The sequence below is a fragment of the Melanerpes formicivorus genome, unplaced genomic scaffold, assembly GCF_026170545.1.
Source record: "Melanerpes formicivorus ecotype bairdi unplaced genomic scaffold, bMelFor1.0.p_v2 SCAF_10, whole genome shotgun sequence".
NCBI classification, from domain to species: Eukaryota; Metazoa; Chordata; class Aves; order Piciformes; family Picidae; genus Melanerpes; species Melanerpes formicivorus.
Window position 1 is genome coordinate 11,510,491 of NW_027142362.1, and position 19,979 is coordinate 11,530,469.

Sequence of the window (19,979 nt, forward strand, 5' to 3'; positions counted from 1 at the left end):
AGATACCACTAGCACATGGAGGCACATTTTTAGAACAAGTGTAATCTTTCCCCAGATCTCACAAACACATTCCTATTTCGCAGTGTAATCTCATTTTCTAAACATTAAGAATCTGTTTGTTCACCTATCAATTAATTCTCAAAAGAAAAATTAAGCTGCACATTGTGGTACTGTGTGGAAAAGTTTCTAATTTTATTAGTTTAAGCTATTGTATAGCTGTTGGCTAGAGCTCCTGCAGGCTTTTGGTGGGAGGAGGGTATAGAATAAGCAGAGTACTTGCAAGACCAGCCCATTAAAACTCAAGCTGATAACAATAAATATACACACTGAGCTATTACACACAGTCACTGTGAAAATAAACTCTCAATATATCTGACAAAAATTAAACAATTTTGCAAGCACAAGGAACTATTGTCTCTAACATGGAACATAAGAAAAAAAAGATAATCAGCACAGCAGCACTCTTTAGAGGACTGGCTCAAATAGTATTATTGCTTATTGATTAATAATACACAAATGTCACACAAAAAAACCCAACCAACAACAACCCAATACTGCTAGTTGCAACGGACTTGGATGGGAGAAAAACTTTACAGTACCCCTGCCAGCAAAGGTGGGTACATTCAGTTAGATGCTTTCACCCACCGTGGACGTCCTTCTGAGATTGTATCAACTGCTATGAATAGGAAAATCAAGTAATGATATCCTGGAATACATTTAGAAAATAAATTACTACCACAATTTAGGCCTGAAATGAGCACAGAATTTCAGATTTTGTTCCATGTGAAGCATCCAAAATTTCTGCAGATCTTAATGTGACAAACCTCCAATTTAGAGCTAATTGCACAAGTGTTGCTACCACAGGATCTTAATGAACACTAGAGTGTGGTGATCAGCACTAGGGTGGGGTTCATTTCAAGTCTGAGTGTCTACGATTAGCATTTCTCTCTGTTTGCAAAACCTTCAGAGGAAACAGTATTTCTCAGACAAGCATTTGTATTTGCAAGCTGCAACATGGACGGGAAAATCATATATGGTAACAGCTTTCCTCAGCGCACAGATCAACTCAGCAAGGCAAAGAGGTCTAATGATGTCCACTATTAAGGTGTTTGTTAAGGTTAATTTACCCTACACTGCTTGCTGTTTACAGAGCAAAGGGATCAGCTATAAATATTACAGGCAGATTGGGAAAACATCTGCAGACTTTTAAGGGACAGTCAAAAATAATTGTATTAGGTGATTTTAATGTAGGCTGCATATACGACATGCGTGACAATGCAAACTGTGAAATCGAAGTATTGGGCCTCTACAAACATGAACATGAGCCAAAAAAAAAAGATACAAGTATAGTAATGACTAGCTTGTAAGTCAGCTCCTTAGGACAGTAGGGACAACACAGACTAGTATGTAATAAAATTAACAAGAAGTAGAAATTCAATATAAAAAAGGTATTGAGGAAATGAGTACTTTGTGCATTTAATAATTTGTCCAGGGTGGGATATCTATGAATTCGGATGTGCCAGAATTATTGCAGAAACAGGTTTTTGATCCATTACTCTTTTTGTACAGAACATGAGTATATTATTTGTCTGTGGTGAAAGGAAAGGAAAAGGAAAGGAAAAGGAAAGGAAAAGGAAAGGAAAAGGAAAGGAAAAGGAAAGGAAAAGGAAAGGAAAAGGAAAGGAAAAGGAAAGGAAAAGGAAAGGAAAAGGAAAGGAAAAGGAAAGGAAAAGGAAAGGAAAAGGAAAGGAAAAGGAAAGGAAAAGGAAAGGAAAAGGAAAGGAAAGGGAAAAAAAAAGAAAAGAAAAAAGAAAAAACCAAAGAAAGCAAGCGATTAATCACTGAACAGAAATGCTCATCTGCTTCAACAAACTTCTGAATTAAATGTTAGCATGCCAGTCCTACTGTAAAAAGCAATACTGAAGGGTGTCAAATATTTTGTAGCATACTTAGAATAGTTAATGTAGGTTCAGAAATGCAAGGGAAGACCAAAAGGTCAGGGTATAATGTACAGTTTCTGATAATATGTTGGAGACAACTTGGAAGCTCCCATAGCTCTTTCTTCAGTTCTTTCTCAGTAAAGCAGGGTTTCAGCTGAGGAATTAAACTTTTAAAAAGATGAATATAGCAAGTTGATTTCAACTTGTGAAGGCCAAAGTATAATCTGTTAAATTCAAGGATCTTCTTTTCTGAAGGAGATGTTTATAATTAGAAGTGGTGAGAAAATGGACAGGACTGCAGGGTTGCAGGGTTTAAAGACGATTCCGATACAGCACAAAGAGCACTGTAGCGAAAAACCAGCAAGCCTCAACCTCCCTTGAGAGTCTTCTCTTCATAAATGTAAATACAAACATAGACTAAAATTTTCACTGCCAAGCCCAGTGCAGGGCTGGGTTTTGCAATTTCAGCTTTTGCTTGTTAGACCATTGCTTTAGACCTCTTCAACTGTGTTATTCCCTTAACTGACCGTTTACCTACCTGCTGCAAGGCGCTCTTTCAAAACAGGAACAAAACCAATTTTTTTGGAGAACACATTCCACAGAGGTGAGTTGTCAATTATAAAAATGTTATATCTCAATTATAAAATAATGTTTCTGCTAATGACTCAAGATGATATACTTCAAATAAGAAACCTGAAGACATACCTATGCTCCACAAAAGAATATTTACCTGAAACATGAGTAAAAGCATAACTGTGTACAACAAACAATGCTAAATATCATCATTGTTATCAAAAGCATGAAACTATATATGGCAATATACATAATTATGTATAATATTTCTCTTCAGAAAAGAGTTTCCCACTTCTATGGTCCTCTGGATCCAGAGACCCAGCTACAGCCAGTAAAAACAAACATACTTCTCTTAATAGAAGTGGCCACAAAAGACTAAATCAGTCCTTTAAACTTTTTATTTGTGACAGATACATAAATTCTATGAAACATTAAGACTGAAGTTGCACCAGTGCCATTCTTTCTCTACCTGCTGTGTCTTAGACTAAGCTCTTCAGCAGATAGACCATTTAAATATTTAGCAATGGAGATGTTAACTACCATATCATTTTCTACTTTTACTAATAATTTTTTTAATTGCTATAGACTCATTTACCAGCAATTCAATTTCAGTTAAAACTATAAGCTAAATTATGTTTTCCAGTGTTCTATGTTTACTCAAGGGACTGGCATCAGGGAATGATGCCCTATACTAAAATTATTTGATTCAGTAAAATAAACAGAAAATCTATTCAACAACATCTCAATCCCCCTCCAATACTTGGGTAAAACAGATGAAGACTACTCCAAGTACAGTCACATTTGTGTGCTCACATTGGCCTGGTTATTTCAAAGGATGCACAACCATGAGTACTGATAAAACTGAGTGCTATTGATATTTTAATACAAACATACAGGCAGTATTCACTAAAATTCATCTGAAGCAGAAAACCCAGCAAATAATTTAAGGGTAAGTGTTCTACATGCTTAAAATACAAAAGAAATACATTTCTGCTGAGCAAGGAACTGAACTGCCTGCTGCACAAATGGACATGATAATTATACCTCTTTATAAGACGTGACAGAGTTACTGTACAGGAGATGTTTTTCCTCAAGGGTTGAACAGTCTGCAATTACCCTAGTACATGTTACAAGAGGGATGTGGAGGTGCTGGAGCGTGTCCAGAGAAGGGCCACAAGGATGATCAGAGGGCTGGAGCACCTCTCCTATGAGGACAGACTGAAGGAGTTGGGGCTGTTCAGTCTGCAGAAGAGAAGGCTCCGAGGTGACCTCATTGTGGCCTTCCAGTATCTGAAGGGGGCCTACAGGAAGGCTGGGGAAGGACTTCTCAGGATCTCAGGTAGTGATAGGACTAGGGGGAATGGAATGAAGCTGGAGGTGGGGAGATTCAGGCTAGATGTGAGGAGGAGGTTCTTCACCATGAGAGTGGTGAAGCCCTGGAATGGGTTGTCCAGGGAGGTGGTCGAGGCCCCGTCCCTGAAGGTGTTTAAGCCCAGGCTGGATGAGGCTCTGGCCAGGCTGATCTAGTGTGGGGTGTCCCTGCCCATGGCAGGGGGCTTGGAACTAGATGATCCTTGTGGTCCCTTCCAACCCTGAATGAAACTATGAAACTATGAAACTATGTTGCCCAGCAGTTGTTTAAAACTGGTTCGCAACAGATCTGTTACAACAATATCTCAGTAAGCAAACCCTGTATTGGTTGGATAAATGATCTGTCATAGGTGGCAAAACCTGTGTGGACTATGAGCAGCTGGTGAAAACTAGGTGTTTTCACTGCTTGGGAAGCTTTTCAAGATGTGAAAATATTTATAAAGAAAGTAGACTAAAGTAAACCAAACAACTCCAATGAAGTGATGTGACTGTCCTGTCACTGGAATAGTAGTTCTTGGCTTCTTATAACCAAACTATTTTTCTCAGCTATTACAAGAGATCAGAACTAAGATTAAAATGGAATAAAACCATCTGCTTACTTATAAAGATTATCAGCATTGCCCAAAATACAAGATAACCTCAGAATTATTTCTGGTAAAAAGATCTTGTGACTTGACTAAGAAATGACACATGTTTTATTTCAACAACTAGTGAAAGAAGACAACAGTGAAAACTCCTTACATGCTCAAAAAAGGATAAATCTTTATTACAGTTCATCAGAATCACTCTTTCAATAGGGAAAAGTAAAATCCTCAGTGTCTTGGACAGAGAGATAAAAAACTCAAAAATCTGCTCCTACAAACACAGACACACCTCAATCCAGAACTGGGAGGAATGAAGGGTGTATTTTACAGCTGCATGTTCTATCACAGCACACAGGTATTACTGCCTCAGTGTCAGTTATTTGCTGCATTTTCTCCCGTGCTACTTGTCTTAGCACAGACTCAGAGGACAGGCAGGTATTAGGAAGGTCTGCATCCACAAAACAAATAATTATAAGTATGGCTATGAGAATTTATGGCAATAAAAATGTGAGTATAAAACTTATGTGAAAATCCTGCTCTTATTATTTTCCATGTATCTTTGCCCTGCTGTAAAAACTGTTGTCATTCAAAGCCCATCTATTCATTTACTTTGCAATTTTTCTCACATCCACTGCTTTGTGATAGCTTCAGCTTGCAGTTTATTTCTACATACATAAAATATGTCCCTGGACAGTATATAAAGAAAAAACTCCCACTGTCTCTTTCCCATGCTCGTCATCTACAAGTTACTGATTCTGACAAGCAGAGGGAGATACCAGAATACCCTTCCAATTAATAAAGTCAGTTCTAGTGGTGGGGTTTTTTTTTTGTTGGTTTTGGCTTGAGGTTTTAAAATGGTTTTGTTTGATTGGTTGGCTTTTTGGTGGGTATTTTGTTGTTGTTTTGGTTTAAATTACTTTGAAAGCTAGTATTCCATATTACTTTTCAAACACCACTTTTAAATTCTGGTGTATCCTCATGGAAGATTTAACTTGCTCTGAGATATGACTTTGTCCTCACATGGTCCTGTCTTGTAACCCCTCGGTTATATCTCACTTAGTCTAACAAAGGCCTGATTGTGGCACAGATTCTCACATCTCTGCAGTCGAGCCAGTGCATGTCCATAGCAGCCCAGACAAGCTGCTGCAGGCTTCAGCATACATTAATAAACCGAATATAGCCCCTTCAGGGACCCTGAGTGTGTGCTCTGATTAACAGTGAATGTCCCAGTCCGTCACTTCACAGCAAATGAAGCAGCAGTCCCAGTTGCCAATCTGAATGGGTATTAATGGTGGTGGGAATTAGAAAGTTTCCTCTGTAAGGATTTTCAGTTGTTCACAGAGGAGAAAGCAGGGAATAATGGCAAAGGGTGTCAAAATGCAAACGTTGGAGCAGAGGTATAAAATGAGTCAGAGGGACATGCATGAGGATGTTCAAACCCCATGATGTTTAAATTCCCCAGCTAGCCATACAGAGAAAAAGAATGTAAAGCAATAAAAAACCCAGAAGATAAAAAATACAGTACATAAAATTCATTGCATACTGAAGGGGTCCTAAAAAGCCTTTCCACAAATTTCTGCAGACATTTTGTATCTGAAAACTCTTTAGCAAGAGCCTAAAGAGTTTTCCGCAATTCTGTAAATCCACTTCCATCATATAGATGTTCCCAAAACATTTAACTCTTACTACAGGATCTGTCACGTGCTAGAGCAGCTACAGGATTACAGGACCATCCAGCAGGGGAGCAAGTACCCTTCCTTGTAGTCTCCATTTTGAAAAATACATATACACACACTCAGAGGACAGGACACAAACTCCAACTGAGCTTCCTGTTTGTGAGAAGGCCTTCAAAAACAAATCAGATTGCTTTGCTGCTTTCTTGGCTAGGTGCAGCCAAATCTGCCTTTCTATATGAAGGTGAAGTTAGCACTGGGGGCTTTGAAGGCTACATAAAAATTTAGCTTAAGACAACACCCAAATTGTGAGGTTTTTCGACTATCACTGCTCACATGATTTAGGACCTTTCTAGGCTGGGGAATAAAATCACAGTTGAACAAAGCTCACAAAACCAAAACGAAACTTGGCAAAAAGAATCGCTTAGGAAAAAAGAAATATAGATAAGAAACTGGAGATCAGAAGAAAGCCACTACTTATCTGTCATGAAGGGATAAACTTAGTAAGAAATCCCTAGAAGGAGTATTTCTCCCTAAGAAACAGTAGGAGGGAGAATAATACAAGATCTGAAAAGGCACAATGGTTTCTAGCAGCAGTGTGCAGCTGTGAAATAAAACCAAGTGATTTCAAAATACTTTTACAGCATCTGAAAGATTTCTATTATTACCAGCAGTAAAAGCATCCCTCTCAATTGTCAACAATGTCATCCTAAGGGAACCACTACATCAGTGTGGACTGTAACATTAAAAGTGGTGCAAGTGCAGCCTTTGAAGGGTGGCTACGTGACCTGCTGGCTTGGGCAAGGCTGAGAGACTCTGTCACAGAAGGAAACCATCCCATTGAGGCTACAGAGGCTGATGCTGACAAGGTACATAGGATATAGTAACCTGTGCTCAGCATGGCCCCATCCTTCACTGGGCTTCTGGAGAGCTACCAATGTCTCCCAGCTGAATTGCAGCTGGAGCTCACCACTCTTCTAAGTTTTATGTTATATGTCACATGTATGTGTAAGTCCTAGGAAGATTCTGATACACAGCTCTCAGAGCCAGAATGTTTTGCTGGATCTTTGAGACCGTCCCCCATAGCAAACACCTGGCCAAGTTGTCAGCCCATGTTTTGGACAGCAGCACTGTGCACTGGGTTAAGAACTGGCTGGAGAGCCAAGCCCAGACAGTGGTGGCGAATGGTGCCACATCCAGCTGGCAGACAGGCACTAGTGGTGTCCCCCAGGGATCAGACCTGGGTCCTGTGCTCTTTAATATCTTTATTGATGATCTGGATGAGGGGATTGAGTCCATCATCAGTAAGTTTGCAGATGACACCAAGCTGGGGGCAGGTGTTGATCTTTTAGATGGTAGGAGAGCTCTGCAGAGGGACCTTGCCAGGTTGGACAGATGGGCAGAGTCCAAGGGCATGAGATTTAACACATCCAAGTGCTGGGTTCTACACACTGCCCACAAGAACTCCATGCAGTGTGACAGGCTGGGGTCAGAGTGGCTTGAGAGCAGCCAGGCAGAAAGGGACCTGGGGGTACTGGTTGATAGTATAAAGACTGACTTAACACAGAGCTATTTCAAAACCAATTCGACCCATGAATAAATTGCTTGAGATTTGAAGAATAAAAAGGAGGAATTGGCAATGTGGATGTTTCTCTTATTTTTAAGATTGTAAATTATCATTTAAAAACAACCAACCAACCACAACTTACTTTTTAAACTTCTATTCAAGAATAAACTACTCTGACTATGTGAGAAACATGGTTTTATGTTTGCAAGTAATGCTGGGTCGAAAGGAAACATTCCTGTCTAACTATCTGAGCACACCAAACCTCCTGTGCATTATAACACACTTGCAGTTAAAAAGATGGAGCTACAGGAACCCAAAAGGAAAGTAAACAAAAGTGCCCTATATTAGCACTTTCATAAAGAAACTCAGAATAAAAAGAGTCAAGATTCAGTAGAAGTTAATAATCTACAACAATTTTAAGATTGAAGCACGATCAAAACTCATTAAAAGAAGAATGTAGTAGTCTCCAAAAGCTTACAGAAACTGTTTTTAGTGAAAACTGACAGATCTTCAGAACAACTGTAAGACTGCTTTTGTGGGGAGATACTTACTTGCCATATCATGACATGTGACAGTAAAGAACTAGCATGGCAGAAGTTGATGGCACTCCACTTGTTTTTATGTCAGCTAAATTTATGCCATATGCTACAAAGCATAGTGTACTGTCTGTCTTTTCTGGAACACAAACAACTTGCTGACACTAAATGGAAAGTTCACTACAAGATTTACATCATCTTTGACCCAATTGTGACAGACTAGGACAGAACTATTCAGGCTGCTCCTTAGGACTCTAGATTTTTTGGGTGATGCGTGTATTTACTATTCAAACACATTACTCCACATTAGGAAAATTATCACTGTAACCACATTTTGGGTACTGACACAAGTAACACCCCATTATGCACTCTGGCAGAAGAAAAGCAAGTCTGCATGAATTAAAAACAAAAAACAAGAAGAGGCAGGGCCCCAAAGCAAGCAGAGTAACTGGGTAAATGTTGCCCACACATGTGTGACATGCAGATGTTTTTACATTTCTCCACCCACATCCAGATGGGCACAGCAGGAATATATTATCTGAAAAAAATATGTGTTGGGAATTGTGCAGAGACTAGAAAAAATATCAGAAGTGTGAAAATCCTCCCAGCAGTGAAGTTTTGACCTGTCCCCATTTAACACAACAGCCCCAGATATTTGCTTTGGTAACAGAAGCACAGCAGTAGCAGAGTAAAACATGGTCAAGTGGCTTGGCCAAGTTAAGCCTCCAATATCTTATTAACTTTCTCAATAAACCTTTTCTTGCTTCACCACCTTCAGATTTTACTTTGCCTCAAACCTGCTATCCAGAGAGCAGTTTTGACAGGTCACAATTTACTTTGACAGAGCATTACTTAGTTTGATTGTTTCTTAAGTGAAAAGAATCAGAAGTGAAGCTGGACAAGAACTCAGCATCCTTGTAAATTCATACACTGCCAAAAAGAGAGTCTGAACAAGAACCCAAGTGGCAGAATTAGTGATGTACCTTACCTTAACAAGAATAAGAAAACAGATCAGTGTGAACTCATTTTGGGGGGAGGAGGAGAGGAAGCTGAGATCTTGTAAAAAACTGCCAACTTGTATACAATAAATGCACAAACCCAGCACCAGCTCGAAAGGGACTCAGGCAAGCCTGTCTCCTTATACTAACACTTTGGTGCTTGCAGGCATAAAAGCAGAGATATCCACATCAGCATTATGACATGTTTATTTAGATGAGTTAACTATAAAAACACTTGCCAAGTTATTTGCAGGCTGTGCCAAGTATGTCAGAACACAACAGACTGATCTTATAGCAGCAATTGTAGAGATTCACCATTTTGCTGTCTCTTTCTTAACATTAGTTGACTGATTTTTTTTTTCCAGGAAAGATTAAATGTGCATTTGTTTTCTTTTACTGCTTTAACAGAAGCAGGAACAAAGCTCAGTGTTTGTTTTTGAGGCTGTCCCCCACCTCCTGCAGTCACTTGCACAAGTAACCAACCTCTCCACTCTGCCTCCAAAACAATCCACAAAAAGCTAACTCAAATGACCAGAGACTCATTTTCACCTCAGTAAAATTGCCCAATGATACATTATCAAATACAGACTTTTATAAAGGGGAAATTTTCCACTTATGCAAAAATGCCTCAGCAATCACCAGTGACTCAAAGCAAATAAAGTGAAGGCACCCAACAGTATCCGCTATAGCACAGGACACATCCTAAATGTGGTGGTTTGGGGGCAGTTTCCCCAGAAGATGCTTTTTTACATTGAAAAATGGTTTTGTGGAATTAGAAGAAATAATGGAAAAAAATAATAAAATAAGAAGAGACAAAGAAAAGGAATTGATTCTCGTTAGCAGCGTGAAAAGAGCTCCAGTGCCTACTTCTAGAATGACTAATGTATTCTGTCATCACTTGGTTTATTTTAGCAGTGGATTAGTTAAATTTCCAAGCATTTGATGTAAGATATATACATGAACAGTGCGAAATATTAGCAAGAAACATTGAAGGTAGTCCATTTAAATATGTGTTTCAACTCTTCTAATGCACACATTATCCTATCTATTAAAGATGGTAGATGTTTGAAGATGCTGTGGGAAACATGGGAAACCCCACAACACACTCAGCAAAAGTCTCAGAAAGTTTTTCTCAAAACCCCAAAGCTCTGTTACATTCAGCATGACACTTCTGTGCTGCAATGGACACAAACAGTAAAGGCTGCTGTAGATATATCACCCACAAAAGGCTTTGACACCCTCCAGGGTGAAAGCCTGTATTGGAAGAGGAGGCATCATTAAGAATATTGGAGATTAAATTTATTGTTAGACACATGCTTCCAAAGTTTGTAGAGATAGATTCTATTTTAAATGTGAAGGGCAATGAGCACTGTCAGATACCACTGTGAAATACTACTGACAAATGCAGTCTCCCAAAGAGGAAAACTGTAAGGAATGTAGATGTATTGTGTGTTGGCATGACTGGTACTGGAACTGCAGTATACATAGAAGTCACATAAAATCCACAGCAAGGTCCACTTCATACATTAATGTTGCTGTAATCCGTGTACCAATCTTCTGCCAAATGTATCAACTTTTCCCCTATAACTGAAACCATTTTGCTCACTGGGACATATGCTGCATTTTTGAGTCCCACACTTTCTAGGCATTTAACAATGCAACAAGCACTTGCAGAGAAAGAATCACAGAATCATTCAGGTTGGAAAAGACTCCTGGGATCAAGTCCAACCATTGACCCCATTCTACAAAGTTCACCCCTAAATCATATCCTCAAGCACTGCATCTAAATGAGCTTTAAACACATCCAGGGATGGTGACTCAACTACCTCCCTGGGCAGCCTGTTCCAAGGTCTGACCACTATTCTGTGAATATTTTTTTCCTCATGTCCAGTTTAAACCTACCCTGTTGCAGTTTGAGGTTGTTCCCTCTTGTTCTACTGCTAATTACCTGTGAAAAGAGACCGTAACCAACTTCTCTACGGCATCTTTTCAGGTAGTTGTAGACAATGATGAGGTCTCCCCTCAGCCTCCTTCGAACCAAACAACCCTAGCTCTTTCTGTTGCTCTGTGTAAGATTTATTCTCCAGACCCTACACCAGTGCCTTCCTCTGCACTTGTTCCAGCACCTTGACATATCTCTTGTATTGAGGTGCCCAAAACTGGACACAGTACTCGAGGTTTGGCCTCACCAGTACTGAGTACAGGGGGACAATCCCCCCCCTACTCCTGGTGGACACAGCATTTCTAATATAAGCCAGGATTCCATTTGCTTTCTTTGCCACCTGGGCACACTGCTGGCTCACATTCAGCTGCATGTCAGTTAGAACCCCGAGGTTCCTTTCTGCCAGACAGCTTTCCGGCCACACTTCACCTAGCTTGCAGTGTTGCATGGGGTTCTTGTGGGCCAAGCGCAGAACCTGGCACTTGGCCTTGCTGAAGCACATACCATTAACGATTCAGTCTATCCAAGTCTCTGTAGAGCCTCAAAACTAACTGCAATAACATATCCTTTCTATATAAAATTTTTCTGTTCCTAGAACTTAAGATTGCAATATTTCTTTGCTAATGAGACATTGGCAAAGCTGGCAAGCCTCAAATACTGGAATTCTCCATTCTTACACCAACTGTATAATGTTGATAGTGGAACCAGAATAAAAAATTATAATAAAAAAGGAGAAAGAAATGTAGATTCCCAGTAAAAAGATACTGACAAGCAATTCATTCAGTCAGGACACATACTCATTCATCCAAACAACACGAGAGATACACACACTCACACCTTCCATTTTGGGCTGGATGTCATAAACTGTTAAATTTTGTGAGAAACAAAACTGAGAGAAGGAGGAAAATGAAATGGAATGCTACACAATTCATCATGCCCTGAGAGACATACAACAGGTTAGGAAGCTGTAACCAGTATAACAAGTTTTATTGATTTTTATGGGTATGAATGGAAGAGTAAGTAAATGTTATGGACCTTTTATTTATATATAAAAATATCAATGCCTAAAGCAGCCAGGAACTTCTGTGTGCATGAGAAAGGTTATCTGCAATCCACTCAGCAGTACTTGCAGATATATCTGAAGTAAACTAATACAGGAAGATGAAAAATAACCAAAAAGTGCAACCATTTAATGTGCAAAGTGTCTCTGAACCAAGGCCACAATTAAATTCATACCATGAGCATACCTGGCATATTCCACTGATGCACATATCCAAGGATTCAGTATTGCAACGAGTACCATCTAGTACTTTTGGGGCAAGCTCCACAATCAAGTTCTTTCCCAGAGCCTGACACTTCAGGGTACACGGTGCAGTAGGATCATTATACACAGGGTTCCACTCATAAAAATGTCCCTGGTATTTAACATCATTGTAGGCTGAACACTGCTGTGCTCTAAAGTCACCAACATCTGAAGGGCAATCCTAAAAACAAACCAAAGGTAATATTTTAAGAAAGGAGCACTATGCATTTGCAATAAAGTTATCTGATTACTTACACAGAATCTATTCAGCATGGCTTGATTAAGAACGGATCTGTTATGACAAATGGGCAATATTGCAAGGTTTTACTGCTTGTCTTCCAATTCAGGTTGCTTAATCCACTGTTTGCAGCACAAATAACAGAATATCATGCATATTCCAGTAACAGCAAGAAAACTGATATAAGAGGATAATTAAAAACATTACTTTTTATGACACTACGTAGTACATTTAAAGTCTGGTTCTGTAATAAGAATTAGCTTCTAAAGAAATCTATATATTTTAAGTGGCTGTAATAACATGCCCGACATTTAATATTTCTCTTTTCAAGAGCTTTTTCCAGTTAAGGATTTCTGGGTACTCTGCACTCATTCATCAATCTATACATCAGAGTAATGAAAGAGGAATTACTGCTACTATACATAAAGAAGTAAAAATTTCTCTGATTAATTGTCCATCATTGCTCAGAAAGGGGACAAGAGCATTAGGAGACACCAGAACTTTCAGTTCTTAGTCCTTTAGTCTAATAACAAAACATCATCACATCTCAAGGGATCAGTAAGACTTACTTTGTTGAAAGAAAATATACTTACTTCAAACTGGTAACTATTGATTATACAGTTAGAGTTCTAACAAGACAGTTCCATATCCTCCTCCTATACAGAGCCTGAGCATATACAGCTGAGAATGTATATACAGCATATAAAGCACAAGTAAGAGAACTGTTTGAAATAGAATATTCCACAATATTTTTTTCTACATAAAGCATTGCACCCAAACAATGATGTTAACATTAAACTATAGTGACAGGAATGGAGATGAATACTGATTGATTAAACCCCCCACCCCACTTTAGTAAAGTACTGACAAAGGACATAGTGTGTCAAACAATTTCTTACTAAAGACTTCATTTGAAAGAATGTCCAGTGTCAAACAGTCCATATGCCAGACTCGAAGGATATTCTTCCAAGAATTCCAACTGCACATATAAGCCAGATGTGAGGCTGATTTTAACAAGGTTTTGTTTTCATTGGATATAAGACTGCAAGATTGTGATGTGTCAGCTCAATTCGTGGAACTTACTGCTATGTATTAGTTAACAATACTAATCCTGAACAGCTTCAACCTTATCAGTGGACCAAACCTTCCCTGAAAAAAAACCAACTAACAAAGTAGTAAATACATTACACAGTACTGGAGATTAAAACATACATAAGAAATGTTTGAATTCCAGTACAGTGGCCTCAACAACGTTGTTCTGACAACATTTTGCTCATATCAATCTGGATGAGTTGGCACTGCATTAGCTTAATACTTTGTCAATGCCTTAATTTGTTGGGGTTTGTATTTTTTTGGGGGTGTGGGTGGGGGGTTTTGTTTTTGTTGTTTTTTCCCCCTCCCATAGGAAGCAGTAACAGTAGAAATGTCTCTGGTTTCTTTGTAGTCTGCATAGAATACCCTCTAAAATCAGTATTCTCTCTACTGGTCAACACATTGGATTTTTACAGCTGAGCACCAAGTAATTCACTGATCATTCCCAGAAACACTTTTCGACTGTGTCCAGTGCTACATCTTACAGTGAGAACAACTCAGAATGATGCTAATACATGTTGTATTATTTTTACTCTGGGATAATTTTAGTTTGAGCCATATTAAAAAAAAAAAAAAAAAGAAAGGAATAAGATAAGGACAAATTACAGTTACTGCAATTCTTTGAGAGTTTTACCTCTGCAAAATCCCACAAGTGAGAGCCTCTAAAAACATCAAGCAAATACTCTTAGAAGCCACCCTTATTTACTGCAGTGTCACTCCTGAGAAATTCACCAAGTTTGCACTGGTGTGAATGAGAGCAGAATGTGGCTCTGACTTATCTGTCACCTCTCATTTTCCACAATAGCAAGTCTAAAAAGCAGAGCAGACTTCAGAGTTCATATGGATACCATATGGCTCCCTTCCACCGTTGCAAATAGAGGAGTAGCTAAGGATAAAAATAATAAGTGGAAGTTAGATTCAGGTAAAGCTAGAAGCCGTATTTTGGCGTAGTGTTATTCAGCCATGCATAGCTAGATTTTCATCACAAAGAACCAAAGAGCTATCTGTAAAACAGGCAGAGTTATGGCCTGAGGCTGAGTTTTGACAGGCTGCTGTTACAATTCATTATCTCTTGGTGTTGATGCAATGCCAAGACAGAAACACCACAAAGTCAGGATGTCAATCCATGGTTACTGTTTCTCATTGATTCAACACAATGAAGCTCCTTCCTTCCACTTGCTTCCTGGCTGCCTGAGAGCAAATTAATTCCCATCTCCTTATTTTGTTTTGGCATCTTCAAAGGACACAAAGTGATCCTGGCAGCTCAATTCATATACCAGTTCCACCTGCTTTATGTTTGAGCAGTGTTCAAAAGCAGGAGCACAAAAACACATGAGAAAGGGGTACCAAAGGACTGAAATTACTGTAATTTTCATTATATCAGCATTTGGATGACAACCAAGTTTGGTTCCCTATTTTCCTGAGAACAATACATATTTGTAATAAAGAAAGGAGTTTATAATCTAAATAGAAAGACAAATTAGGCATAGAAAGGAATGTAATCAAGACAACAAGAGGACTTGTAAATTTCAAGTTAATTCCATTAGCATCAGAAAACTGAGAGGGAGTTAAAAAAAACAGCACAGAGAAGAACTCTACATCTACCAAGATGTGGGAGAAATAGGCAAGGCTGAAGCATGCTTGGGAAGCAGGCAAAGCCACACTGTCAGGCAATCATACAAATCCCAGTCCTCATCCAGTTTGCATGTCTTTTTAGTTTTAACATATTTCAAACATCAATTCATTCCATCATTCCCTCTTTCCTCTCAATATTCAAAATTTTTTCTTGTTTGTTAATTATTTTTGCTACTTATTCCAGGATTTTTCAGATTTCTTAACTGCAGCAATAGCTTTTATCTCACACTTAATCCACTGAACCGTAGTCAGGCTGTTTAGAGCTTCATACACTACATAAGGAGCTGAAGATAGATCTGTGAAGTCTAATGCACAACAGATAATGTTGGCAAAATAATCACATCCAGATCTTGTAGTGGAATGAAGTGTATTTATAACCTAACTTATGATTAACATTATTAGACAGATGGGTCTGAAAAGGAAGCTTCAGACATGACTACCATGTGGGTTAAAGATAGATATATTCCTACTCTTTTTGTGACAGATGATTAAAAACTAAGGCATTTGAGGGCTGGCTTCTTATGAAAAGTATCATTTTAGTTTGGCAGTGAGCACTTTCAGCCTCTGAAAACAAAGCTAACCTGGGAAACCTGTATCTTTGTAGGCAATGTTCATGTATAAAATAGGAAGGTTGCACCAGGCCCTGTGACTCTTGCCAACAATTACTGAAAGAAAAAAAAAGCACAAAAGGCAAGAAAATTCCCATAAAAGTGATGACACCAAAGAAAGTCTAGCCCTTTGTCTAGTTCTATTCTATTGAATCTCATTTTGCTGAAACCTGGCCAAAACCGATGAAGTCATTGTTTTGTTTTCTTTTTGAAATCAGCTTCATGTTCTGTGTTCTTCCTACACAGTTTGCAGGCCACTTCTTACCAAAATTAAGATACCTGAGCTAGAAATCCCAGCCATGAGAGCCACATAATGCATCAGCACTATTTATTTATTCAAATAAATAAATGAAAATAGAGAAATATGCAACTCAAGATGAAATATTATAGGACTGAGGTAGACATAGTTCAGCCAGGAGTTTCTGAATGGGATAAATGAGCTGGTTATGAAATGGATGATGGGACAATAATCTGATGATTATGTTGAACAAGTGCAAGCATTATCTGCATACAATAGAAGTTTATGATGGAATTAAACATGGGCAAATCTATTACAAAACAGTGTTTTTTCTTACTGTCAAAGAGTCACTCTGGCAAATGTGTAAGTGACTTTTTGGCACATAAGAATGTGAAATTTATGGGGAAATGATCCAAATAACTTGTTCTATGAATAGGACCCTAAAGGATTATCTTAAACACTTCCATATAATGCACATCATAGCATTAGAATGTAACAGTATATACAAAAATGGAGATATAAAAAAGAGGGGGGGTTTGAGAAAGACTGAAAATCTCATTGAACAGCATATAATGAATCATTTATACAGCTTATTTCTCTCAAGTTTTCTAAGAAAAGCTGAAAGCATACACTCAGTTTTTGGAAACCATGCACCTGGCATCTCAGTTTTGATAGAAAGATAAGCAGGCTATGCATATGCCTTAATCTCAGCAATTATTTTGTTGCTAAGACCTTGATTTAATTTTTTGATTGAAATATCACTAATATTATTCTGGAATTATGCTTGAGTTCAATGAACTTACTACTATTCTATTACAAATCCAGATGAAACCAATTTTCTGGTAAAATGATTCTTGTTCTTTTCATTAGAACGACACACATATTAAGTTGTGCTTCATTTGTACTCCCCAATATAGATGTTAGTGGTGTAATGTATCATGTAGCAAAATTACATTTGCAGACAACTTAGCACAGTGAGTATATATGCTGAATGTCTCATGTGGTTAACAATAATACCTACTAATATGGAAAGAAGCTAGTATAAACTCTTAATTTTTAAACTAAAATTTGACTCCTAAAGTGAGAAGCATTCATTGGAAATAATGCTTTGGGGAAAATTGTATCATTTGGAAGAAAACTGGCCGAGTGGTCCCACATTTACATTCAGGTGCAAGCTCTCATTTCAAGGTTAAGTCAGGTCTAATGCTGGGTTTGAATTTAGTGACACCAAATTCAAAGATCAGTTGTATCAACAGTGGAAATACCATGAAATATCTTTTTCTCAGGACTACTCCATTATCTGATCCATAATCTAGGAAAAACCATTCCTGGGAGATTCGGTCTGTATCTGAACTGAAATGGAAACCTAATCCCTTTCAGACATACCCTAAAAGCAGAACTGTAAAGGCAGCTTCCTGTCTGGAAATTAACATTTGAATCATCATAAATTCAAACAGACTCACATACAAGATGCTTGCCACTTATCGCTTTAAAATAAGTTATAAAGTTAAAAAACAGGCCCCAGTGACTTCAGAAAAACTCCATGGGAGTTCAGAAAGGATGGTAATCATCTTCATTTTCTCTATGCTGAAGCACAGAGTGCCCTCCTTTCCATCAGATTTTTATTGCATAAGGCTTAAAATGAGAAGTGTACACAACTGCTCTTACATGTCCTAAAAGCATGCAGACCTCTGCTTACAGCATGTACATTGGGTAGTTTTCTGGTCCTTTCACTGGAGCAAGAGGGTGCTACACTGCAGTCACTTGTGGGTACTGTTGCATAGGAAGCTGCAGTCAACAGGATCAAGCAATCCAGGGTTCATCACTGTACACAACGCATACAAGTAGGTACCTACTTAAGGAATATAGCAAATAGATTTTAGTGTGGCAATTTGTGTAGTGCCAACATCTTGCCTGGATGCAATTTAGCTTATCATACAGCTTTAAAAGATTATGGTAGCTTTTGCACATGGCATTTTGATTTATGAGCTAAGGACACTGTGCCCAAAGCTGCTAGGCCTTTTCTTCCGAGAGGGCAAGTGACAGAGTTTGTGTCCAGAATCTGACTTTTGCCTGCACTGGGCCTGATTCATGAATCACCTCTACAAATCTCTGCCAGCTGAAACTGGCACAGCAAACTCCACCCCCACAGCAAACTCCTGGCCAAGCTGTCAGTTTGTGGCTTGGACAGCAGCACTGTGCACTGGGTTAGGAACTGGCTGGAGAGCCAAGCCCAGACAGTGGTGGTGAATGGTACCACATCCAGCTGGCAGACAGGCACTAGTGGTGTCCCCCAGGGATCAGACCTGGGGCCTGTGCTCTTTAATATCTTTATTGATGATCTGGATGAGGGGATTGAGTCCATCATCAGTAAGTTTGCAGATGACACCAAGCTGGGGGCAGGTGTTGATCTTTTAGATGGTAGGAGAGCTCTGCAGAGGGACCTTGCCAGGCTGGACAGATGGGCAGAGTCCAAGGGCATGAGATTTAACACACCTAAGTGCTGGGTTCTACACATTAGCCACAACAACCCCATGCAGTGTGACAGGCTGGGGTCAGAGTGGCTGGAGAGCAGCCAGGCAGAAAGGGACCTGGGGGTGCTGGTTGATAGTAGGCTGAACATGAGTCAGCAGTGTGCCCAGGTGGCCAAGAAGGCCAATGGCATCCTGGCCTATATCAGGAATAGTGTGGCCAGCAGGAGCAAGGAATTCATTCTGCCCCTGTACTCAGCACTGGGTAGGCCACACCTTGAGTCCTGTGTCCAGTTCTGGGCCCCTCAGCTTAGGAAAGATGTTGAGTTGCTGGAATGTGTCCAGAGAAGGCCATCAAAGATGGTGAGGGGTTTGAAGCACAAGCCCTATGAGGAGAGGCTGAGGAAGCTGGGGTTGCTTAGCCTGGAGAAGAGGAGGCTCAGGGGAGACCTTATCGCTGTCTACAACTACCTGAAGGGAGGTTGTAGCCAGGTGGGGGTTGGTCTCTTCTCCCAGGCAACCAGCACCAGAACAAGAGGACACAGTCTCAAGCTGTGCCAGGGGAGGTTTAGGCTGGATGTTAGGAAGAAGTTCTTCACAGAAAGTGATTTGCCATTGGAATGGGCTGCCCAGGGAGGTGATGGAATCACCATCACTGGAGGTGTTTAGGAAGAGACTTGATGGGGTGCTTGGCGCCATGGTTTAGTTGATTAGATGGTGTTGGATGATAGGTTGGACTTGATGATCTCAAAAGTCTTTTCCAACCTGGTCTGGTCTGGTCTGGTCTATTCTATTCTATTCTAATGCTGTGAGTCTCTGTGGGGAAAACCCAGAAATAGAGTGTTAGAGCAACTGAAGGGGCTAGCAAGCTATGTTCTTGAGAAGGGCAGAAGCCAACTGGCACACAAGAAACTGGATGTGTGGCAAACTGAAGGAAGGGTGGGAATGGCCAGTTCTCCCAGGAGATATACTGACTCAGCATATTTACTAGGCAACTTCCAGTGTCAGGCCTCTGAAGGAACACATGTAATACCTCATGGATGCCTGATGCTGGTGGAAATCACAGGGTATTGGACGTGGCACTTGGTGCGATGATTTAGTAGTCATGAGGTTTTGGGTGACAGGTTGGACTTGATCTTTGAGGTCTCTTCCAACCTTATTGATTTCATGTTTCTATGACATGAGTACCACCTGGTCTTGCTTGGGTATA

General features: G+C 39.5%; 1 protein-coding gene across 5 annotated transcripts in view; it reads right to left on the reverse strand.

The window, feature by feature from the left end:
- Positions 1–19,979, reverse strand: part of ADAMTSL3 (ADAMTS like 3) — a 183,851-nt gene that overhangs the window by 79,910 nt on the left and 83,962 nt on the right. For 4 of the 5 annotated variants that reach the window (XM_068143673.1, XM_068143674.1, XM_068143670.1 and 1 more), the window contains exon 6: positions 12,432–12,668. In XM_068143673.1, coding sequence (XP_067999774.1) covers positions 12,432–12,668 — 237 coding nt within the window. Of the gene's footprint in view, positions 1–12,431; positions 12,669–19,979 lie in introns of those variants that run through there. The other variant, XM_068143675.1, reaches the window with a different exon arrangement.